Source organism: Colletotrichum higginsianum, chromosome 9, assembly GCF_001672515.1.
Source record: "Colletotrichum higginsianum IMI 349063 chromosome 9, whole genome shotgun sequence".
Classification (NCBI taxonomy): Eukaryota; Fungi; Ascomycota; class Sordariomycetes; order Glomerellales; family Glomerellaceae; genus Colletotrichum; species Colletotrichum higginsianum.
Window position 1 is genome coordinate 636148 of NC_030961.1, and position 23570 is coordinate 659717.

Sequence of the window (23570 nt, forward strand, 5' to 3'; positions counted from 1 at the left end):
GGGCCAAGACATACAAGACGCTAATGGTCCTCCCCTGTCGTTCTTTTCCAAGATGGACCTCTGTACTAAAGGACGGGGGAACTAAAAAGAAAACAAAAACATACAACACCAGGTATTCGCTGATCGTCACCGACTCAACTACTAATCCGGCCCTCACTGGCTTGTCTATGGGAGAGCGGACGGGATCCCGAGTTTTCCAGTGGGTATGGTCGTATGTGCTCACGATCGAGAGTAGAGACGCCTATATAGGATGGTGGGTGACGGCGAGGGGACAGCAGGCCTGGATGACAATACACCAGGAAACATGTATCATCGTGATGTAGGCGTAATCTAGTCTTGTCGTGCGTTTTTTTCATCTCATTTTAAACGTCGGATCAAAAGAAGGAAGCTTTACTCCGTCGACATGGGCCAGACAGACAATCAGACAAAGAGACTCCCCTTGAAATTGACAGTTGCCACTTGAACATGTTACACCTAGACAGCTACAGCAGTGTTCAGCAGAGAGTCAACAAGCATAATGCATGTGTTTACTCCCAGCCGCTTCCGCTGCTTATCTATAAAATGAAAAGTGATTGCTTGCCTCCTATTCCATCGGCTGGCTGGCACCGCTGGGAGATATAGGGGCATGTAAGCCGTCTGGGTGTGATCTGTGCAAGATCGACACCTCTCTTAATTCGACTAGAAAGTCTAGTCGCGATGTAAAGTAGGAGTCCTCGACAAGCTATGCATGTGTTTGTTATGGATCACACCTAACCATGAACCGAGGACATTTCGATGTTGACGATGAGGTGTTGTAGATGATGGCTCGCGTTGATGACTTCAACCCTATTATGTGGTTGACAATCAGTCTGAAATTATGATGCTGAGTTTATTTTGAAGCAGCGGATGGTGAGTAAGACGGACCGACACCATTTCATATGCAGCTTGGATACTGTCTGGACAATTGCACCAAAAGGGGCTTGCACGACACACAGCTTTTCGGCATTGAAGGCTGCTAATGGTTGGACTCACCTACATCACGGAATGACTCACTCGCGTTGGTTTGGCAAAGGATTTCTATGATTCCCTGGATGCCCGTTGTAATCATCAGTCACTAGAACTCGTTGAACCCATTGGAATGGCAAAATCAGTTGCGCACCCGAAGATGGGGCGTCCTCGGAGATACACGCTCGGCCGAGATCGGGGGATTTATTCTCAAAATCTGCGCAGTCGCAAGGTATCGTTCGCGCCCTCCACGCCTTTTCGAGGCATGGATCTCCCTTTATGGAGACCGGGGGGGTTAGAAAGCCTGTGTCTGTGTGTAATAAATCTGCTAAGTAACAGCCATAAGCAGTCCTCTATCTCAAGTTGTAAGTAAGGTCGGCACTCACAATGACTTTGACGACCACAATTGAGCTGGCCAACGCGCCGGCAACACCTCTGCCAGAGCTATCCGGTTCCTCTTCGGCATGCTCACCGCAGCCGCAACAGACAGTCTTTTTGTCCGAGACCGAGCAGCATGAGGACCTCTCCCGAGGCAAGACGGTGGTCGTCATCTCATCGGTGACGTGCATCACCGGCGTCAGCTCCCTCCTGGCCGGCATCGTGACCGTCTGTATCCCGGCCATGGCCAGAGACGTTAACCTCGAGAATAACCTATTGTTGTGGTATGATTCATGGATGCCAACACCTGGGAGATTTGCTTGACAGCAGTACACGGACCGTTTTCTAACAATGCCATCATTTCAAAGGCCGTCCTCCGTTTACGCCTTGACGTGCGGATGCACCCTCCTGCTGTCCGGCGCCATGGCCGACCTCTACGGCGCTCGGCAGCTCTATCTCCTGGGTTGCTTCTTCCAGTCTGTCTTCACGCTCGCCTGCGGGCTGGCGAGGACGGGGATACAACTGATCCTGTTCCGCGCCCTCGCCGGCGTGGCCATCTCCATGTGTCTGCCGTCCGCCGTGAGCATCATCACGCACGCGTTCCCAGCCGGCCGGCGGAGGAACACGGCCTTCGCCTCGATGGGTGGGGGCCAGCCGATCGGCTTCTCCATCGGGCTCAGCATCGGCGGCGTCTTCACGGACACGATCGGCTGGCGGTGGGGATTCCACATCGCGGCCATTATCAACACGGTCATCTTCCTCGTCGCGCTCAAGTGGCTGCCCGGCCTCGGGAGAAGGGAGGCGGTGACGTGGCGCCGCTTCAGGACCGAGGTCGACTGGATCGGAGCTTTCCTAGCCAGCGGCTTTCTCTCGATGATCTCCTATGTGCTTGCGTGAGTCCACTTCCATGCACACCCCTCCCCCTCTGAAAACAGCACGGAAAACTGAGCCTCTATGATAGTATCATCACCGACAGCACGCACGAAATGAAGAAGGCCGAGAACATCGCCCTGCTCTTCATCTCGGCGTCCCTCACCGGCGCGTTCGTCGCCTGGGTGGAACGACAGGAGCGCCTGGGTCGGCCGGCCATCATCCCCAACTCGCTGTGGAAGAACCGCAGCTTCAGCAGCATCTGCCTCAGCGTCTTCATGGTCTGGGGCGCCTTCAACGCGACGGAGCAGCTGAGCTCCTTCTACCTGCAGTACGTGCAGCGGCTCTCGGCCACGAACACCTCGGTGCGTTTCCTGCCGGCGCCCATGGGCGGCGTGCTGGCCAGCATCGTTGCCGGGCTCGTCGTGCACCGCGTGCGGGCGGACCTGGCGATCCTCGTCGCCGTGGCGCTGTCTAGCCTGTCGCCTGTGCTGATGGCCGTTGCCGACCCGGCGTGGTCCTACTGGCTCTGCGTCTTCTGGGCCATGTTCATGAACGCCATCGGCGCCGACATGCTCTTCACCATCTCGAACCTGCTCATCACGTCGCTATTCCCGGCGCGGACGCAGGGGGTTGCCGGGGGCGTCTACAACACCATCGCGCAGATCGGCAAGAGCGTCGGACTGGCGTCGTCGGGGGCCATCGCGAGCGCCGTGACGGCGCGGTCCGGCGTGGCGGACAAGGCGAGCCCGGCGGCGCTGTTGGAGGGGTATCGGGCGTCTTACTGGTATTGCCTCGGCCTGTACGGCGCAACCTTGGTTGTGACGATATGGGGACTAAGGAAGATTGGCAAGGTGGGCGTCAAGAAGGAGTGAACAGCGAGTGACCTCTAAGTCACTCAAACCATCTGCTGTTTTATGTGCGTGTGCTGGTTCAGCTGTGTCGATTCTTGGAAACCCCTGACGGCGCTGGCCTCATGAGAGAGATACCATACATATACCACAAGTTGAGATACTCACGCAGCCAAGACGGTTCGGGTTTCTCTTGAACCATGCCATGAATGGGGTCGATTTTCTCATTCGGCCAACTTATCTGGAGGCGGAAAGCAGTAGGAGCCATGGAATTGAAGCCATTGAGAGTTGCGAGACTGCATTGTCGTTGAACCTTTTTCTGAATCAACCTAGAGCTAGCTCTTGGAGAGCACTATCAAAACGCAATCTCAGCCTGAAGCCAAGGTCAATCGCACTCATATAATACCGGGTTTAAATAAAGATGCCTCACACAACTGCTTTTCCTTGATCCCACTTAGTTGTGACCAAAGCAAGTATGGGTGCACGCTTCAACCAGTCTAGTTCTGTACACTCCAGGTAACCGAGACAATTCAGCTTCCTACCGAGATCAAATCCACCTCCCATGGCGGGCATTTCGCTCACTACTGTCCCATTTAGCGTGGAGAGCAAACGCAGTCTGACGAGGCTGACGGATTTCAAGCAGCTTGTCTATTTCGGATATCTTCGTCCAGGCCCTTCCTGTTCTTTCTGCAGTACGTAAGACCAATTGTTGCCCTCGTCCAGGCCCACGGAATTTGCCCGAATCTCAACACAAGATGCACGCATCGTATTCAACGAAAACGCAACATCCATGTCGACATTGATCGCTCAGGGACAACTCTGCGAGTAATTCTGCCCTTGACCAGAGCGGTTAATCGTGCAAGTTTAAGACGATACGAGAGCCCCGCCGTCCTTTTTTGACTTCAGGGCGGCATGCATATGACCCGATCTTGAAAGACGTTTGTTTTCAAAGGTGGAAGGCGGGCCAACGTACCGGCGAATTAACCTGTGGCTTTGGGCGGGTCGCCAACGTGGAATGACATGTTCACGGAGATGTCCGAGCATCGTTCGATGGTCTTTTTGGCGACAATACAACCCTACAGGGCTGAACTCGCGGGACATTCCGGTCTTGCATGCGAAAACACCAGCTGAGAGTTCGAAGAAGACGAGATTCAGAAGCGTGGCTGAGTGTTTGCCGTATACTTGAATCCAAACGGCCTCAGGCTTTGTCAAAACCAGCAGTAGTCTGGCGGAAGAGCTCCAAGTCCAAGGGCCTATCAAGTTGCTTCAAGGAATGACGTATTCAACGGCTTCTTCATATTTTAGTAGCATTCACCAATGTCATTAATCGTCTCAGATGAGAAGCGTACATCTGCATGATGTGTTTTTTCTTCTTCTTCACAATTGTGGCCGACAGCATTCTGGCTTATTTGCTTTCGTCTATGGCCATCATGGTACTCTTCTTCAACTTTACTAAAAAACTGGTTGGCTTGGAAACGTGTGGAGGTCGCTAGGTTACGTCTCTGGAAATAGAGTTTGATGGACAAGAATACTGAGGAGGGGAAGTAGGTGACAATGATGATCATGGAAGAGGCATCTGTGGCGGCTACAAGATCAAAGTACCGGGGAAAGGTTAAGAGAAGCGATTTCAGGAAGGAAAATCAGATTTCCTCTATCTGAAGCAGATTGACGGGCCTTTGGTGAAAGGCATTCAAGATGCTATCAGCAGACGTTAATCGCTGGCAGCATCATGGCTGTGAAATGTAAGATCTTGAAGTAGTCAAAAAGACCAACAAGTCCAATCCTTGAAGAATCCGAGTCCGCAATGCCGATGGGAGAGTTTACAGGTAGGCGCAGTAACCGAAGAATGGCTGGGCATGAAGCATCCTGTACCTGCACATGGATCCAGTGACGCAGCGGAAACTTTGCTTGTGTTGCAGAGCGTGGCTGGAAGAGCCTGCCAAGATGTCATCCCAATGCTTACCAAAAACTTCAGCAAAAGGATCACGTCAGCGGAGGGAGGAAAGGGGTGTTTTTTTAAACTTTTCTCCCTCAGCTCTGTATCGTACTGTACATCGTACTTGTGCATCGCACGTACTCGGTTAGCTCTGAAGCTTATCCGACGGGGGGTTTCCTGGCAAATCTCGGACGTTCGGGACTCGGGAGGAATGGGGTTTGCGTGTCGACGAGCCTGACTCAGCGGCTGATGTTCAACCGGATGCAGGATTCCAGTCCCCGAAGGTGTGGAAGAGGAGGGGGAGGGGGGGTCGAACAGAGTCGAAAGGAGTCGAAAAAAGGGGACATGCATACCGGATTTATCAATGAAGGGTTATGAACGCCTTGCCCAACACAACACGTGGAAAGACTCGACGACGCCAGACACATCAGACAGAGTATTGACTTTGGCTAACCCCTTAGTTGCGTCCTCGGTGGATTTCACAATTATGGATGGACATTGGAATCATGCATGCAACCTGCTACACCTGCGGAGTGGCGTCATCGGGAGGACGGACTCTTCCTAGCTTACCGGCGGTGGTAGAGAGACAGCGTGTGAGAAAGCGATTGCGAGAGTGAGAGAGAGATGGAGAGATAGAGACTGAATGATTTGTAACCAGTCCGCAAAACGAGCCTATGAGTGCAACGGGCGAGGGAGTGAGAAGGGGAGAACAGGGACATGTCTGCCCTTTATGAATCCATGATCCACAAAGTCCGACAGCGATCCCCGCCAACAGACGTACTTCCGCGCGTTGGTGAATGAATAATCGCTACTAATCTCGCTCGGGATCCTGTTGACAGCCGCAGCCCAGCCCTGTAACTGTACTACCGAGACAGCGCAAATCTCCCGTCCCAGAGCCCCCGAAAGCAGTATGGGGCGATGTGACTTCAGATTTACGAGCGACGCAGAAGTCGGGAAGATGAGTATACGGGCGGAGACTCGGGGGGACGACGAAACTGAACTGTCCAATCGTGGGAGCCAACATGGATGCAATCGGACTGTGGACAAGAGACAGACGGCGCCCTGCCCGCTGTTGGGGCCAGGTTTTGTGGCCGCAAACGGCTTAGATGGGCCAGCCCCTGACTCGGTTCTAGCGTCTCGGCGTGGTATTTTTCGCCGCAGACTCACTTTAGAAGGCTCTCGGGGGGTTCGAAGTCCCCGTCTCTCGGGGACGGACTATGGTGGCCAGCAAACCCCGCCCGGTCCGTCATCCGTCACCCCCCCTAGTCACCCACATCTGCGCCTAACCAGACCCTAGTTTATCCAGAGTTGTCCAGGGTTTGTCCGTGGTTGTCATACTGGATCATAGTTGATCATAGCCAGAGGTGTGGAACCCCCGAGCTGCCCAGGGTCCAGCAAGCAACCCGTGCACCGAGAGTACAGGTAGAAGACACACTCATCTCGTAAGCTGACTGAGAGATTGATTGCCGTCTTGAGCAAAGTTCGGGGTTAACATGCCGCCCCGGGAGACTGGGCCTGGGGCTACAGGGAGTGACCTCATCGCCCACCCGGACGGCGGCCGGTAGGCGGGATCTCTGCGAACTCCGCCAATCTTCTTGTTTCGGCAACCCTTGACACGCAAACACGGTCCAGTCCCCAGGCCGTGACACACACGGCTCTCGTTCGGTGGCTCCGGGACGTTGGCAATGTCCGCAAACATACAACCCCAGGTCCGCTGTCAACGTAGATAATCCATATAATATACTCATCTGAACTCCCCTGTGTCAGCCTTCTTCTGCTTTCGGTCTTCATCTCAACACACACACACTAGAGTCTTTGAACACTGGTTATTGCAACCAAATCAGACGCCATATACTATTTGTCAACACAAGGAAAGACTCCCTTGAGCACACACAGCTTAATCAACCAGCACACACAACACAAACACCACACCGCCCTAATTTCCCAGCTCACCTGAGCTGAACCCATGAACTACAACATGGAAGCCAGGACAACAACAAGAGGTAGCTACGGCACCACAAACACAAGATCCACAACGACATCGTCAGTCACCATGAACGGGGAGCAGAGGCCATCGTTCGACCAAGACACGACGACCGGCTTCGCGCCGATCAACACGGGGAAGAATGGCGACTCCTCGGACGAGGAGCTCGAGGCCGGGGCCATGGGTAGCTCGGCAAGAGATACCCAGCGCGACACGATTTTGATCGACGAGGAGGACAGGAGGGAACTCCAGAGGATCGCCACATCCCTCTCACGACACCAGAGCGTGGCCAGCAACGGCCGCCCGCTCTCGACGCACATGTCGTACGGCCAGGACATGGCCGCGTCCAACGACCCGGCGCTGGACCCCTCGAGCAAGTCCTTCGACCTCTCCAAGTGGCTGCAGAACTTCATGCGCGAGATGCAGAACGAGGGCATGGTCCTCAAGAAGAACGCCGGCGTCGCCTACAAGGACCTGACCGTCTCCGGGTCCGGCGCGGCGCTCCAGCTGCAGCAGACCGTCGGCGACTTCCTCAAGGCGCCGCTGCGGATCGGCGAGCACTTCAGCCTCGGCAAGAAGCAGCCCAAGCGGATCCTCAACAGCTTCGACGGCCTCCTGAACAGCGGCGAGCTCCTCATCGTCCTCGGCCGCCCCGGCTCCGGATGCAGCACACTGCTCAAGACCATGACGGGCGAGCTCCAGGGCCTGACGTTGAGTGACGAGTCGGTCATCCACTACAACGGCATCCCGCAGAAGAAGATGATGAAGGAGTTCAAGGGCGAGACGGTCTACAACCAAGAGGTGAGTACACACTCCAAAGAAAACTGACTGACTGACCGACCGACCGACTGACTTTGCGTGTTATTCCAAAAGGTTGACAAGCACTTCCCCCACTTGACCGTCGGCCAGACGCTCGAGTTCGCCGCCGCCGTACGCACACCGTCGCACAGGATCCACGGCATGAGCCGCGAAGAACACCACAGACAGGCGGCGCAGGTCGTCATGGCCGTGTGCGGTCTCAGCCACACCTTCAACACCAAGGTCGGCAACGACTTCGTCCGCGGCGTCTCGGGCGGCGAGCGGAAGCGCGTCAGCATCGCCGAGATGATGCTCGCCGGCTCGCCCATGTGCGCGTGGGACAACAGCACGCGCGGCCTCGACTCGGCCACGGCGCTCAAGTTCGTCCAGTCGCTGCGCCTCGCCTCCGACTTCGCCGGCAGCGCCAACGCCGTCGCCATCTACCAGGCCAGCCAGGCCATCTACGACCTCTTCGACAAGGCCGTCGTCCTGTACGAGGGCCGCCAGATCTACTTCGGCCCGGCCGGCGCCGCCAAGTCCTACTTTGAGCGCATGGGCTGGGAATGCCCCCAGCGCCAGACGACGGGCGACTTCCTGACCTCCGTCACGAACCCCATCGAGCGCCGCGCCCGCCCCGGCATGGAGAACCAGGTGCCGCGCACCCCGGACGACTTCGAGGCCTACTGGCGCCAGTCGCCCGAGTTCCAGGCCCTGCGCCAGGACATCGACCGCCACACCGAGGAGAACCCCATCGACAACAACGGCCACGCCCTCACCGAGCTCCGCCAGATCAAGAACGACAGGCAGGCCAAGCACGTCCGCCCCAAGTCGCCCTACCTCATCAGCATGGCCATGCAGGTCCGCCTCACGACGAAGCGCGCCTACCAGCGCATCTGGAACGACATCTCCGCCACGGCCACCGCCTCCATCCTCAACATCGTCCTGGCCCTCGTCATCGGCTCCGTCTTTTACGGCACCGAGGACGCCACCGCCGGCTTCTACTCCAAGGGCTCCGTCCTCTTCCAGGCCATCCTCATGAACGCCCTCACCGCCATCTCCGAGATCACCAGCCTGTACGACCAGCGGCCCATCGTCGAGAAGCACGCCTCGTACGCCTTCTACCACCCGGCCTCGGAGGCCATCGCCGGCGTCGTCGCCGACATCCCCATCAAGTTCGTCACCGCCACCTGCTTCAACCTGACCCTCTACTTCCTGGCCGGCCTCCGCCGCGAGCCCGCCCAGTTCTTCCTCTACTTCCTCATCACCTACATCTCCACCTTTGTCATGAGCGCCGTCTTCCGCACCATGGCCGCCATCACCAAGACCGTCTCGCAGGCCATGTCGCTGGCCGGCGTCCTGGTGCTCGCCCTCGTCATCTACACCGGCTTCGTCATCCGCGTGCCCCAGATGGTCGACTGGTTCGGCTGGCTCCGCTGGGTCAACCCCATCTTCTACGCCTTTGAGATCCTCATCGCCAACGAGTTCCACGGCCGCGAGTTCGTCTGCTCCGCCATCATCCCCGCCTACACGCCCCTGTCCGGCGACTCGTGGATCTGCTCCGCCGTCGGCGCCGTCGCCGGCCAGCGCACCGTCAGCGGCGACGCCTTCATCGAGACCAACTACCAGTACTACTACTCCCACGTCTGGCGCAACTTCGGCATCCTCCTGGCCTTCCTTGTCTTCTTCATGATCATCTACTTCGTCGCCACCGAGCTCAACTCCACCACCAGCAGCACCGCCGAGGTCCTCGTCTTCCGCCGCGGCTTTGTGCCCGCCCACCTCCAGGACGGCGGCGTCAACCGCAGCGTCACCAACGAAGAGATGGCCGTGGCGTCCAAGGAGCAAGGGTCCGAGGCCAAGGTCAGCTCGATGCCCGCGCAGAAGGACATCTTCACCTGGAAGGATGTCGTGTATGATATCGAGATCAAGGGCGAGCCTCGTCGTCTGCTAGACCACGTTGACGGTTGGGTCAAGCCTGGCACTCTCACTGCCCTCATGGGTGTCTCCGGTGCCGGAAAGACGACTCTTCTTGACGTCCTTGCGCAGAGGACCACGATGGGTGTCATCACCGGTGACATGTTTGTCAACGGCAAGCCCCTGGACGCCAGTTTCCAACGCAAGACGGGCTACGTCCAGCAGCAAGGTAAGCATGATCATCATCAACCCAGCATCATACTCTCGAACAAGTAGTTAACAAAACACTCTCTTAGATCTCCACATGGCCACGGCAACCGTCCGCGAGAGTCTGCGGTTCAGCGCCATGCTCCGCCAGCCCAAGTCCGTCAGCCGCGAGGAGAAGTACGCGTTCGTCGAGGAGGTCATCGACATGCTCAACATGCGCGACTTCGCCGACGCCGTCGTCGGTGTCCCCGGCGAAGGCCTCAACGTCGAGCAGCGCAAGCTCCTGACCATCGGCGTCGAGCTGGCCGCCAAGCCCAAGCTTCTCCTGTTCCTCGACGAGCCCACCAGCGGCCTCGACTCCCAGAGCTCCTGGGCCATCTGCGCGTTCCTCCGCAAGCTCGCCGACTCGGGCCAGGCCGTCCTCTGCACCGTCCACCAGCCCAGCGCCATCCTGTTCCAGCAGTTCGACCGCCTCCTGTTCCTCGCCCGCGGCGGCAAGACGGTCTACTTTGGTGATATCGGCGACAACTCGCGCACCCTCCTCAACTACTTCGAGTCCCACGGCGCGAGGAGCTGCGGCGACGACGAGAACCCGGCCGAGTACATGCTCGAGATCGTCAACAACGGCACCAACTCCAAGGGCGAGGACTGGCACAGCGTGTGGAAGTCGAGCGCGGAGCGGACCGGCGTCGAGGCCGAGATCGAGCGCATCCATCTCGAGAAGCGTAACGAGCACGAGGCGGAGGAGGAGGACGCCAGCTCCCACTCCGAGTTCGCCATGCCCTTCTCCACGCAGCTCGCCGAGGTCACCGTCCGCGTCTTCCAGCAGTACTGGCGCATGCCCGGATACGTATTCGCCAAGTTCTTCCTTGGCATCGCCGCCGGTCTCTTCATCGGCTTCTCCTTCTGGAAGGCCGACGGCACCATGGCCGGCATGCAGAACGTCGTCTTCGGCGTCTTCATGGTCATCACCATCTTCTCCACCATCGTCCAGCAGATCCAGCCGCACTTCATCGCCCAGCGCGCCCTCTACGAGGTCCGCGAGCGGCCCAGCAAGGCCTACTCCTGGAAGGCCTTCATGTTCGCCAGCATCATTGTCGAGATCCCCTACCAGATCTTCACCGGCATCCTCATCTGGGCCTGCTTCTACTACCCCATCATCGGCGTCCAGGGCTCCGTCCGCCAGGTCCTGGTCCTGCTGTACGCCATCCAGCTCTTCGTCTACGCGAGCTCCTTCGCCCACATGACCATCGCCGCCTTCCCCGACGCCCAGACCGCCTCCGGCATCGTCACCCTCCTCGTGCTCATGAGCTTGACCTTCTGCGGTGTCCTGCAAGCCCCGGCCGCCCTTCCCGGCTTCTGGATCTTCATGTACCGCGTCTCCCCCTTCACCTACTGGGTCGCGGGCATCGTCGGCACGCAGCTGCACGGCCGTCCCGTCACCTGCTCCGCCACCGAGACCTCCGTCTTCGACCCGCCCGCGAACCAGACCTGCGGCGAGTACCTCGCCGATTACCTCAAGACGGCCCCCGGCCAGCTGCAAAACCCGGACGCGACGGCCCAGTGCCAGTACTGCTCTCTCAGCAACGCCGACCAGTACCTGGCCGGCAGCAACATCTTTTACGACGAGCGGTGGCGCAACTTCGGCATCGTCTGGGCTTTTATCTTCTTCAACATTTTCATTGCTGTCATTTCCTACTACCTCGTCCGTGTTAAGAAGTGGAATACGGGCGCGTCCAAGAAGACCAAGGAGTCCAAGGGAAAGGGTGCCGGCGCTCAGTAAGCTGAGCCCGGCTTGATTACAGATTTTTGTTTTTGCATTTGTCTGTAATGACATTAATAGTCCCATTTTTACATAGCAAGCGTTGCTTTTTACATTACAAGATTAATCACATTCATACTCTGTATACGGTTTCATTAGATTCGAAAAGTCTTGTGTTATGTGACTCAACTCATGAAGGACTGGTGTTGTCGTAAGAAGACCCAGCTGTTCAAATCTCGTCCACATGAGAGGGGAGTGTGACAGGCAGTACAGTAGTAATCAAGAAGACTAAGTGAATAAACTCTACACAATGCTACATTCACCTTTCCACCACAACTGTTCGCGTAACAGCAATCCCTGAGCCTCTTCCAGCAGCCTCTTCCAAGTCGGTTGGATGGATGTCGGCATCGGTAGAAACGTTCCCTTGCAGCACCCTGCCGGTCTTGACTTTCGCCCTGCTACCCAGACCCTGCATTTCCCAGCTGAGGTTCTCGTCGCTGTCCGACATCTGTTTGAAACCATCCCCAAGACGATGACTGCCTAGCTGGCTTGACCTGCTTCCCTTGACAATGTGCCCCTGCGACCCTGTAGGCGCGGTGCCGGTTGTTTTCGAGCCGCTGCGGATCGATAAACTGAGCCAACGCACGATAGTGCGATCGAAGACTGGACGTAGCATGGGGCTGGAGGCCACCATGACGGCGATGCCGGACTGCAGCACGCCGCTGACCGAAGCGGAAGCAAACCCCCGCGTCATGTTGACAAAGTCTGCAGTGAGGGTGTAGTAGAGACGTACTCCAGAGAAGATGATTGTCCTATAACGACACGATTGGTGTTAGAGCTATTATTGAAACCACTCCCAAGAGTAATACAAAGACTTTGCTATCAAGTTGACAAATGGCACATCGATAAGGCCCCCGGCCCGTGATGGATGAGATATGATGTGGTGTACTCACACAAACCCAGCTCCAAAGACCACGTAGAGCGCAAGCTTGTGGGCTCTGGCCATCTGCAAGCCGCTCACGACCCTGATCGGAAGCACCACAATAACCACATCGGTCACAATGTCGAAGACGGCCACTGCGCTGAAGGCAACGGTGTAGTCCCCGCACCCGGTCTTCGCCACGCTGATGTCCCAGGCGCTCCGGACCGGCCGGCAGATGACAAAGCCGAGGAGGCCGGTGTACAGCGCCCAGGCGCAGGACAGGCCGACGGCCAGCCAGCTCGTGGTCCGGAACCAGGGGCTGCTGCGCGAGAAGATGCGCTGCATGAGGACGATGATGCTGAGCTTGATCGCGAGGAGCTCGCTGGCGTACATGACCTGCGCGACGAGGAAGACCTTGACGAAGTGGGAGACGTGGACCTCCGGGTCGAGAACGCCGATGTCGTGGCCGGCACCGCCGATGACGACGCCTGCCAGTGTTCATGTTAGCCAAACAGCTTTTAATTGTGATTTGGGTCACCAAGTCTCAGTCCAACTTGCCGAGAATGAAGCAAACTGCAACCCCGTAGTAAAGAAGCTACGTAACGAAAGCACGACAGCCTTAGTGAACGCTTCCAAAAAACGGCGGAATCGGTCAGGGAGAAGACTATACTTGTCCGACAAAGTAGAAGTAGTCCTCCAGGTGGAAGGGGACGCCAGTCATGCGTCGTGAGACGAGCCGCATGATGGTCCACAGCGTTGTCAGCACCATCATGATGCCCGCGGTAATGACAAGCGAGGCTCCATCCCGAGTCAACGGCGGATATCTTTCTGTGATCTTAGCCGTAGCGTTCTCTTGGGCTTGGAGGAAGATGGGCAAAGAATCAGCCACATCCATTGATTCAGCGCTCATGTTGCCGAAGAAGAGGCAGAAGAAACGATCAAGGCCGATGATAAGACAGCTTGACGGGGGGACTTCAACTTGAGTGTTGTTTCTGGGTCAAATTCTCCCATTCTTCAACAGTCTTCATAATCCAGCGGAGCTCTCTCTCGTTCAGGAGGCCACTGCATGTTTCTTTTTCCCGCTTTCGGGCCAAGAAGCCCAGGCCCGGTCGCTTCCCATTCACACCAGCTGTTGGGTGAGCCGATTTCGCAATACTACCCTGCAGCAGCAATCTCAGAGTTGGACCAACAGCTCTGAACAAGACGTCCAACAAAGAAACTGCGTAACTACCCTTAAGCGAAGACTCCGGGCCCTGCATATAACAAGGTTGTGGACCCGCTTCCGAGATATTATGTGTTGCAACCTTGAACCAACCGCATACGAAACACGCGTTGGCTAGCCTGTTGTAGCAGTTCACAAACTTGAAGCAAACAACTTCCCTGGTCGACATATATGAATACCCACTATCAGGAAGAGGCGAAGTTTGCCGAGCAGCGATACACCCATCATCAACCCGTCTCAACCATTTGCCTCGGCGGAACCACGGAGAAGTCCCGGTCGACGGGGAAAGAAGGCAGGCTACGCGTGTCCAGACTACATGGGGCTTGATATAATCTCCTGGTCTCTCTGTTGGTGATTCTGCACAACCTGACGCAGGACAGCGGAGTCTTCCATGCACAGATTTTAAGCCCGCCACCTCTTGGCAACAATCAACAGCTTTATTCCTCTCTATCTCGGCCCCGCGGCGTTCCTCGGCGCAGAATTCGGGTCTAGCCCCGGTTTCTGGTGAGCTGTGCGTGCCGCCACCTAATAGCAGATGATTGACTAGACTCGATGCACTTCGAGAGCCGATATCCAGGGGTGGCTCGGGACGGTGGGAATGGCACCGAAAGTGAAGGGGGGGCATCTAGCATCCACGTTTTCTTTTTCCTGATCAAAAGAAACCGGCCCAGTAGGTTTAATTAAAGTCGCCATCGTCTGCCAACGTCTTCCAGCCCTGTGTCCCTCATCAGCCGCTCTTTTTTTCCTGCACTTGGTTGTCCGTCAACTTCCTCACTTGTCTTACTCTACCACTTATCCAACCAGCCAATCCGACCTCATCATGACTCTTTGGGATTGTATTGTGGTAGGCGGCGGCATTGCCGGGTCAGTCGTCTCGAACCGATTGCTTGAGCAGGATTCAACCCTCAAAATCTTGCTGGTTGAGGCTGGCACCAACACCCACGCCGTCGAAAACATCGAGTGGACCGATATGAACAATGCCATCGGCGGCGAGTACGATTGGGGCTTCTCATCAGTGCCGCAGGTCCACCTCAACAACCGCGAGATTGTGTCCCCGGTGGGAAAGGGCCTGGGAGGTGGTACCATCATCAACGGAGGTGAGATTCATGGTTGTGCGTGGGTCACGTCAATATCACGGAACTGACGTCAGTAAAGCTGCTTGGGTCCGTGGACACAAGGTCGACTATGACATCTGGGCCGAGAGGGTCAACGACACCCGATGGAGCTACGATGGCCAACTCCCTTACATGAAGAAGACCGAGACCCTCTTCGACAACTCTACGAACCCACTGTCCCATGGACACATGGGCCCCGTCAAGATTCAGTCCCCCGGCTCTACCAATCGCGTTTTCCCTCTCCGAGAGCCATTGCTGGAGTCATGGAGAGAGATCGGCATCGACGCACTCCCCCAGCTCGACAACAACGCCGGGAACAACCTCGGTGTTGCCGACCTTCAAGAGAACAGAGACAAAGGCAAGCGCCAGCTGTCTTCTCTGATTTACTCGCTCGAGGGCGTCACTGTTCTGACTGACAGTCTGGTCGCCAAGGTGTTGGTAGAGAAGTCCCCCTTGGGGCACCTAGTGTCCAGGGGAATCCAGCTCGACAATGGCACCAAGATCTTCGGGCGCGAGACCATTCTTTCTGCTGGTGCGTACCGTACACCCCAGATCTTGATACTATCCGGCATAGGTCCGGCCGACACCCTGAAGAAGTTCAACATTCCCGTCATCCTGGATCAGCCGGCCGTCGGGCAAAACTTCCACGACCACGTACTCATTCCCACAGTCTGGCAACTCAAGAACGCCTCCGCGGGCTACGCTAAAGAATCGGGCAATCCTGTCTTCAGCGAGTCACAGTACAACCTCGGAGCCTTCATCGACTTCATGGCCATCACTTCACTGCCGAAGGAGGGTCTATTTAATGCCATTGCTGAGGACGAAGGCTCGGTGCCCAATGCAGCCACACATCCGTTGCTGAAGCAAGACCGCGCCCATTCCTCTCATTTACTTCAGTACTCTGGAGTCTCTGCGGATGGCTCGGCCGTCCTCATGATTTCTGTTGTTTTTATTAACTCTGCCCGGGGCTCCGTCACCATCCAGTCCGCCGACATTAAGGACGCGCCGCTCATCGACCCCAACTTCCTGGCCACAAGCGTAGACCGCTACGCTGCTCGGGAGACCATCCGACGAAACATCAGACTGCTGACCTCCGGCGACACCGTTCTTGGGCGGGAAATCGTGGCTGGCGAACTCGCCGCCAACCCGTTGACTGCGGAATCAACGGACGAAGAAATCGACGCCCGAGTGAGGGAGATGGCCGGGTAAGTGCTTTCAACGAGGCTTCTGACTTTCATATTCATTTAAGACACCATTGCTGACTCTTCTCCGCCAGAGGATGTTATCATCCCGCAGGTACGGCCTCCATGGGAACGGTGGTGGACACCGACTTGCGCGTCATCGGAGTGTCAGGCCTCCGCATCGTGGATACTTCTGTGTTCCCTGTATCGATCTCGGGCAATCTCCAAGTGGCTGTGTATGCATTGGCAGAACAAGCCGCTGAGATCATCAAGTCAACCATGAAGAAATGTTGATTTGAAAGGCGGACAGACTTGATGCCCAGCTTCAAAAGTTCACTGATAGAGCCGAGCTACTATGCCTTTATATCATACTATCTCTATAAAAAAGATTTACGCAAAAACTTCATTGCTCAATAAACTCGCAGAATTCATGCCTTCACAAAACACTCCCTGAACCATTGTGCCATCCACTGATTCATCACCATCCGTGTCGAGTTTGTCTGATCGAGCCGCGCGGTTGGCCGGCCAATGAGATCCCCCTGTTTCTCAAATAGAGTCGATGGGCATGCAAACTCGCATACATATCTCTCCGTGGTGCCACCAATAATACTCAACCTCGTTAAGAGCCCCTGGATCCGCCCCTGATTGCTCAACGCTCACATAACCATCTGCCTGTCCTGGCTGATGACGTTCGATCCAACACCATAACTCCTGTCTCGTTGATCTCCAGACACGGGGTTTGACCGGCAAGTAGACACAACATATCTGTCGCAGGCATGAGCGTCTCTCACCCTCCTACACCGCCATCGAGGGTCTCGACAGTTGATGAGCAAAGATTCAAGGCGATCACCTCACCCTGCGAATGGGTGGAGGACTACCGCCCCGGCGGCTATCATCCTGTTCATCTCGGCGACGTTTTAGGAGCCGGCCAGTATAAAGTCATCAGAAAGCTTGGGGAGGGCTCTTACTCGACGGTTTGGCTTGCCCGTGACTTGCGGTCAGTTCATTCGCTGCCTCACCTGCCTCCGGCGGGTGGTTGTCTTTTTCAATTCGTTTCTTTCTTTCTTACAACCAATTTTTCTGCGGCTGCCTACTCTCTACAAGTAACGATCGATACGTCGCCTTGAAAATTCTCGTGTCGGAAATCTCAGACTCGACATCGGAGCTGCGAATTCTACGTCACATCGCTGAAACTGCCCCGGGCACCGCCCCTCAACACACCATCCAACTACTAGATGATTTCCAACTCTCTGGGCCCAATGGCACTCACAAGGTCCTAGTCTTCGAGCCTATGGGTGCGAGTGTGAACAGCATGGTTGAGCAACTGCCTCAGTTCAATCCTCGTAAATATGGCATGAAGGTCCGCTACCCACCTCACATGGCAAGGAGCATTCTCAAGCGGTCCCTGCAGGCGCTGGAATTCCTCCACCGGGTTGGCGTCTCGCATGGAGACTTTCAGCCAGGAAACCTCCTCTTCTCCGTCAGAGACATCGATTCCACGCCTGAGGAAGTGCTTCGACAGGCTCAAGATGTGAAAGCCGGGTCGATCTCACCTCTTGTTGAAAGACTTGACGGTAAACAAGACAGATGGGCTCCTCGATACCTTTGCGTCGCGCGGCCTCTGGAAGAGTTAACCCACTATACACAAGGCTACAAAATTAAGCTCTCAGACATGGGCGGCTGTCAGTACACTCTCTTACAAACTCCTACCCCTTCATTTGATCTTCGTCGTATGAGAGATGCTGGAACTAACCACTACATACGGGTTAGCATTCTTCTTCACGGACCCGCCAACAAAACCCGTTACTCCCGTCGGCCTGCGAGCTCCCGAGATGATTCTGACCAAAACTGTCGACCGGACCCTTGACATCTGGAGTTTTGGCTGTCTCATATTTGAGCTTATCACCGGACAGCCTCTCTTCTGCATACCGGGATCCGACTTTGAAGACGATGAACATCTTCTCTCACTCACAGCCGTTCTCGGTGCCCTACCCGAAAACCTATTCCAGCATTGGAAGACAGCCTCGCTCTACTTCACGCCTGACAGGGAGCTCTTCAATTGCCAGCTTGGAGGGCCCGGGGAGGGAGAAGAGCCACTCATGCTGGAGCAGACATCCATGGAGGAGCTGTTTGACCGGGCTGATCCGGACATTAGCGAGAAGGAGGCCGGCGCCGTGAAGGAGCTCATTCGCAGAATCTTGCGGTACAATCCTGCAGAGCGACCCTCACCGGCGGAGCTCCTGCGTGATCCCTGGTTTTGCAAGATTGACGTTGAGACTGGCCTGTTCCTTTGAACCGAAGGCCAGGGGTAGAATTGCATTACATTTGTCACTTTCCGGTCCATTGCAAGGCTTGGTTGGTGGTTTGATTTGGACAACCATGTTTGAATATCTTTGGACGAACAGTTGTCAACTGACCACGCTCAACGTCCCGTTCGATAGAGGAGACTGTGGCAGGCTTGGGTGATGCTACAGTGACTTTCAACTACCTAGATCATCGCCCTGTTTGGAGCGTCTCGGCAAGGCGCCGAAAGTCTCCTGCCGTGATGGCATCAACCCACTGAGATATGCGTTTCAAATAGAACCCGCTCCTGCAGCGATGAACAGCTTCGAGAAAATCCCTCTTCAGCGAGCCGTCCTCGACCTCCGTCGCCCAGTCAGGACGTAGCTGTTGCATGCGTGCTGCGTAGACCTTCCTCAGCTGCGTCTGTTCGAATTCCATCAAGTGAATCCAGTACAACTCATCTTTCCCCTCGTTGTCCAGCTCCTCGTCGCGATCGACGCCGGATAACGTGTCGTCCTGTCCCGCACTCTCGTCTCCGTATCCGTCGCGATCAGGTTTCTCGTCCCTTCGCGCCCCGCTCAGGAACTTGGGCATCTGGGTGCCGGCCCACGAAGGCATCGTAGAGACGCACTCCCAATCCAGCAACGCAGTGATTTTCCCTTGGTCATCTACCAAGATGTTTTGTAGCGACAGGTCGTCATGCCAAAGAAAGCTTCGTTCGGGAGGGTGCTGGATGCTGGGGAAGATCTGGGGCAGCAGGGCGAGAAGCTTCTGTGCGACTTCCACGGCCTCCGCTGCGTCTTCCTCATCCTCTTCATCTTCCGCTTCCCGCAGAGCTGCCTTGCTGTCGAGAATTATGATGTTTAAAAAGGAGCTCAACCAGTCATGGCTGGAACGAAACGGGCCTCGTGGAATATCGTAGTCGTAATGGTCACCCCAAAAGAAGACAAGAGATACCATTTTGCATGGCGTCACAGGGAGCTCTGAATCTCGCTGCTCTATGTGCTGACCCTGTTCGTCGGTTTTGTTGGTTCGAAGGGTCCCAATGCTTTGGAATCCGCCCTGTTGCATGCGAATCTGGGTCTGATATTTGGCAACCTCCTCAACCAAGGCCGTTTTCTGGGCCATCGACATGCTTCGCCATCGCTTGTACGCCGAGACACCGGGCATGAGTTCCATCAGAATCCACTCGAAGCCGATCTCGTTGTCATTGGAGTCGTCAAAGGCGAAGATATGAGGGACAGGAGCGCTGGTCCAGCGTCGAAGCCAGCGTAGGGTCGCTACCTCGCCACGGGTTTTGTCGCCAGGATCTACCGGGAGAGACGCGCGCATAATCAATTTGACGTCATCCCTCTGTACGAGATACAGCTTGTTGAGAGCACCCGCTGCGTAGAATGAGACATCGCAGTTGGCGCCATCGCCAATTCCCAGCTGTCGGCGGCAGACCTTCTCGATCGCTGTCAGTGATGGCTCTCTTGTCCAACGGGGCTCTAGGTCGAACCCGCCATTCTCCCAAACCAGTCCGTCTCTCGGTTTCGGCATGTTGACAAGATAGGGGGACGTGTGTTTCCGAAGGCAGTTCAAACAAACGATCCTATGTGAGAATGGTCCGTGCCGTAAGTTGTGTAGCAACTCTTGGTGTCGTTGCGAAGGAAGAAGGTCCCCAAGGGATGATGGTTGGGAGAAACTCCTGAGCGATGAACCGGGCTTTGGCTGTTTGAACTCGTGCGTTGGTGTAATACGCAGGCAGAAGCAAGCTGAAAGAAGACGAAATAGGCCTCCATCACCTGCGGTCCACTAAGCGCCGGACGAATCAGGTCACGTCGAGGAGTTTGCCGAACCAACGGGTGGCTGCGCATTCTCAACATGACCAACCAACTGCAGGAGAGAAAATGACACCAACAACGTCACAGGAAACGGTTGGAGACGTGAGAACACGACTCTTCACATCTCACATCTTTGGACAACTCAATGTACTAATAGGGTAAATTTGTACGTCGAAGAGGCTGCATAACTCCATTTAACTAAAGCTTCAGGCTCAAGGTCGAGTTTAGCTCCCCAAAGCGAATGTTGCTAAACGTAACTTCAGGGTTCGACTGGATCTGAGTGACCACCGACGGGTTGCCCTCAGTTGCGTTGCAAGGCCCGTTGTTGCCCTGGTCAAGCCACTCCATGAAGGTAGACTTATCCCACCACAAGCTCATGGCCAAGACCATGCCGCGGGTCATGGCATCCCCCATGCCCTCCATACCACCGAGGCGCGCGAAGTCCGAGGCGCCGGTGGCCTGGCAGTACTCGTCGTTCATGAAGTTGATCTTCGGCGGGCCCTCGATGTTGACGACGTTGTTCTGGATGACCTTGCCGTCCTGGATGTACATGCGGCGGAGCTCCTTCAGCTTGCCGTTCTGGGAGGGGAACTGGGTGACGACGGTGAACTTGCGGGTCGTGTCGACCTCGAAGTCGGCGCCACGGCCGTAGTAGTCGGTGGCGTTCACGCGGTTCGGGTTCCACGCGCAGCCGGACTTGTCGCAGACGCCGGCCTTCTCGCACTCCTCGCCGGTGCACTTGTAGAGCCCCGGCTGGCTGCAAGGGTGGGGCGCGATGTGCGTCGCCCGGGAATTGGCCTCCCAAATGTCGAGTTCGTTGCAGCAAGAGCCTTTCTCTTCAAAGTTGGCCTGGAGAAATGTGGTGTCAGTAACCCTAGGTACGTGGTGTCTGGCACGGCGCAAAACCTACGACTCCGTTGATGAACGAGGTCTTGAAGCACTGAGCATCGCAGTAGCCGCTGCCCCAGGCCGGGCCAAGCTTGTTGAGAGTGCTGGTGTTCCTGCCGCCATCAGGCAGCATCTCAGACAGGTAGAGTGCGCTGTTCATGCCGCAGGGCAGCTTGACCATGTCAACGTCGAAGGTGAACTCGGAGCCGGTCAGATGGATCATCTCGTATCGCTGCTTGTTCTCCTCCAGGAGGTAAACGCGCGGTGTAACCTCGGCGCCGTTGTCGTTGAACATGGTCAAACGGAGGTCAGCGCCGCTCGTGGTCACGCCGTTGGCGCTGTAGTCAGAGATTCCCTCAATGTGGCAATTCTTTGCACATTCTTCGGGGGTGGTACACGCCGTAGAGTTGGGCGGGCTGTTGCCGGTAAAGCAGCTCACGCCGCTGGACGTCTTGATGGCATGCTGGCTCGAGTCGACGACGATGTAGTTCGTCTTCTTCTGGCACCCGTTCTTGACTGTGCACCTGAAGGTATCGATCTTGGGGTGGTTGTCTGTAGAATTGCCAGGCGCCTGGCCCGAGACAAGACTAGCAAGGAGAAGAGAAACGGAAAGAACGGAGAGAGCCATTTTTTCTTTTCTTTTCTTATGGCAAAGCTTGCAGATGCTGAGTTGGCCAACAAAGTGCAAAGAAGGTGGAGTGAATGACTAGAAGCGAAGAGAAACGAAATCTGTGCCGAGACCAGGAAGAAACGTCTGATGCTTGGCGGCATCAAAGCCAGGCTATATAGATTCTTGATGGACAGGATGATAGCCCCATGCTAAGACGAATACACCTCCCATCGTCAAACTGTTTCAACCATCACTTTGGGTTGGGGTCCCCCCCATCAAGTGCTGTCTTGGGTCCATGACAAGCTTTTCGGCTCATTGGCGGATTGCTTCAGGGGTAAGGAGGCATCTTGAACAGCTGCAAGGGGCCCTTCGCAATCTAATGTCTTTACTAGACGCGGCTCAAGTATGACGAATGCGGGTTGAAACTTTGAGAAAAGGGCGGATTGGCCGGCTTCGAAAGATGGAATGATTCAGGAGATAACGTTGGTTCTTTGGGGTCCTGATGCCAAATCTCTGCCAGGGAATACCCTGCTGTTCTTCCGGTGAGCTGTATTGAGCCAACCCCTTTGCGGACAGCTCCGTGCCCACCGCCTCCCAAAATGTGTTTATGATCCGCAGGTTTAGAGTTCTCTCCTGTAACACAGATATAAGCTCGGAAACTTTAACATCAACAAGGCCCCAATAAGCACGGATAGGGTCCTGTGCTCCAGTGCAATTCGGCACACGAATCAAGCCAAAGCTGCTGACCACCAAACATAGTGTCGTTCAGTGGATTTCCTCCAACATCCGTCTCATGTTACAAGATGAGGGATGCCAGAGAATAGATTGCTATGTTACAGCGTTCCGTTCGGAGTATGTTTGGTGATGAGCACGTTTATGTTCGGATGAGAAGGCCTCTGAAGTTTTTTGCAGACACGCAGCGCTATGAACACCGTGTGGAACCTGCTATGGACTTGAGGAATTCATGGCACATCGCAGGACGACGAAATTGGTATTCACTGCAATGGGCTTTGATCGGCACCTCCCTATTCCTGGCCTTCTTATCATTATGAGTCCGGTGCTTGGTTTCTCATACCCCAACTGCTGTGAGATTAATGCTCTTGTTGGGAATGCAAGAACCCATTGGGCAGCGGTGGACATGGATACAGATGACAACCAACATTGCTGGAGATGAAAGCAGTTGGGCACCCCTGTCGCCTGCCTAAGTCCCCGGACTTCCCGGTTTTTTTGTCGGAGTCCGTTATCCGAACTCATGGGATTGAGTCGTGGAACTTATAAGCCGCGTTTCGTTTTTAGTGACTGTAATTAAATGGGCATCGACTGATTCATTGCTGTTTCTTTATGCACTACCCCCCTGGATCTAATGTTGGATATAGTTGCATGCTGGCTTCGCATGTCCAAGTACTGTCTGCGTCTACACTCGTGCCCACTAAAACTACTGTAAATCGACCGATCGATAGCTGACTATGCTGTCTATTCGTAACACATGACTTTGGCAATTTCAAAAGCCCAATGTAATTGCAGTCTAAACCATCATTAGGACTCATCCTGTATCGCCATTAAACAAAAAAGTTGCATCGTTCGATTGTGACAGTGTGTATTAGCGGGGGTTTTCTAGCTGCTTGACTGCATTGTTATAGATCCATTTAGCATCAGTGACCTCAACACCGCCATTCTGACTTGAGGTCGACGGTTCATGGTCACTGCCAAAAGCTTGGCATCTATGGGGGCACATTAAACCTGTATAGCCGGGTTTTCCACTCGTTTGCCATGCGGAAAGTAGCTTCACCGTGTCCTACATGAGCGACCATGAAGCCAATTATTACATTTCAGTAATTG

General features: G+C 55.4%; 8 protein-coding genes across 8 annotated transcripts; 5 read left to right on the plus strand and 3 right to left on the minus strand.

Moving 5' to 3' along the window:
* Nucleotides 1–1371: 1371 nt before the first annotated feature.
* On the plus strand, nt 1372–3107 carry CH63R_12437 (Integral membrane protein; the record flags this gene model as incomplete). Its single annotated transcript, XM_018307411.1, has 3 exons — nt 1372–1646; nt 1731–2255; nt 2324–3107. The coding sequence occupies 3 exons, from the start codon at nt 1372–1374 to the stop codon at nt 3105–3107; spliced, it is 1584 nt and encodes a 527-aa protein (XP_018151828.1).
* A 3878-nt stretch (nt 3108–6985) lies between these two features.
* Nucleotides 6986–11705, plus strand: CH63R_12438 (ABC-2 type transporter; the record flags this gene model as incomplete). The annotated part of the gene is made up of 3 exons (XM_018307412.1): nt 6986–7804; nt 7877–9944; nt 10012–11705. 3 exons carry the CDS (start codon nt 6986–6988, stop codon nt 11703–11705), a joined length of 4581 nt encoding a protein of 1526 aa, XP_018151829.1.
* Nucleotides 11706–12253: 548 nt separating this feature from the next.
* CH63R_12439 (uncharacterized protein) lies at nt 12254–12466 on the plus strand (the record flags this gene model as incomplete). The annotated part of the gene is made up of 1 exon (XM_018307413.1): nt 12254–12466. One exon carries the CDS (start codon nt 12254–12256, stop codon nt 12464–12466), a length of 213 nt encoding a protein of 70 aa, XP_018151830.1.
* Nucleotides 12467–12633: 167 nt separating this feature from the next.
* CH63R_12440 (Integral membrane protein) lies at nt 12634–13516 on the minus strand (the record flags this gene model as incomplete). Its single annotated transcript, XM_018307414.1, has 3 exons — nt 12634–13094; nt 13161–13179; nt 13277–13516. 3 exons carry the CDS (start codon nt 13514–13516, stop codon nt 12634–12636), a joined length of 720 nt encoding a protein of 239 aa, XP_018151831.1.
* Nucleotides 13517–14648: 1132 nt separating this feature from the next.
* CH63R_12441 (GMC oxidoreductase) lies at nt 14649–16418 on the plus strand (the record flags this gene model as incomplete). Its single annotated transcript, XM_018307415.1, has 3 exons — nt 14649–14925; nt 14984–16148; nt 16220–16418. The coding sequence occupies 3 exons, from the start codon at nt 14649–14651 to the stop codon at nt 16416–16418; spliced, it is 1641 nt and encodes a 546-aa protein (XP_018151832.1).
* Nucleotides 16419–16900: 482 nt separating this feature from the next.
* Nucleotides 16901–18418, plus strand: CH63R_12442 (Serine/threonine-protein kinase SRPK3; the record flags this gene model as incomplete). The annotated part of the gene is made up of 3 exons (XM_018307416.1): nt 16901–17121; nt 17229–17854; nt 17895–18418. 3 exons carry the CDS (start codon nt 16901–16903, stop codon nt 18416–18418), a joined length of 1371 nt encoding a protein of 456 aa, XP_018151833.1.
* A 199-nt stretch (nt 18419–18617) lies between these two features.
* Nucleotides 18618–19949, minus strand: CH63R_12443 (uncharacterized protein; the record flags this gene model as incomplete). The annotated part of the gene is made up of 1 exon (XM_018307417.1): nt 18618–19949. One exon carries the CDS (start codon nt 19947–19949, stop codon nt 18618–18620), a length of 1332 nt encoding a protein of 443 aa, XP_018151834.1.
* Nucleotides 19950–20431: 482 nt separating this feature from the next.
* On the minus strand, nt 20432–21749 carry CH63R_12444 (Glucanase; the record flags this gene model as incomplete). The annotated part of the gene is made up of 2 exons (XM_018307418.1): nt 20432–21082; nt 21144–21749. The coding sequence occupies 2 exons, from the start codon at nt 21747–21749 to the stop codon at nt 20432–20434; spliced, it is 1257 nt and encodes a 418-aa protein (XP_018151835.1).
* Between the last annotated feature and the right edge of the window lie 1821 nt (nt 21750–23570).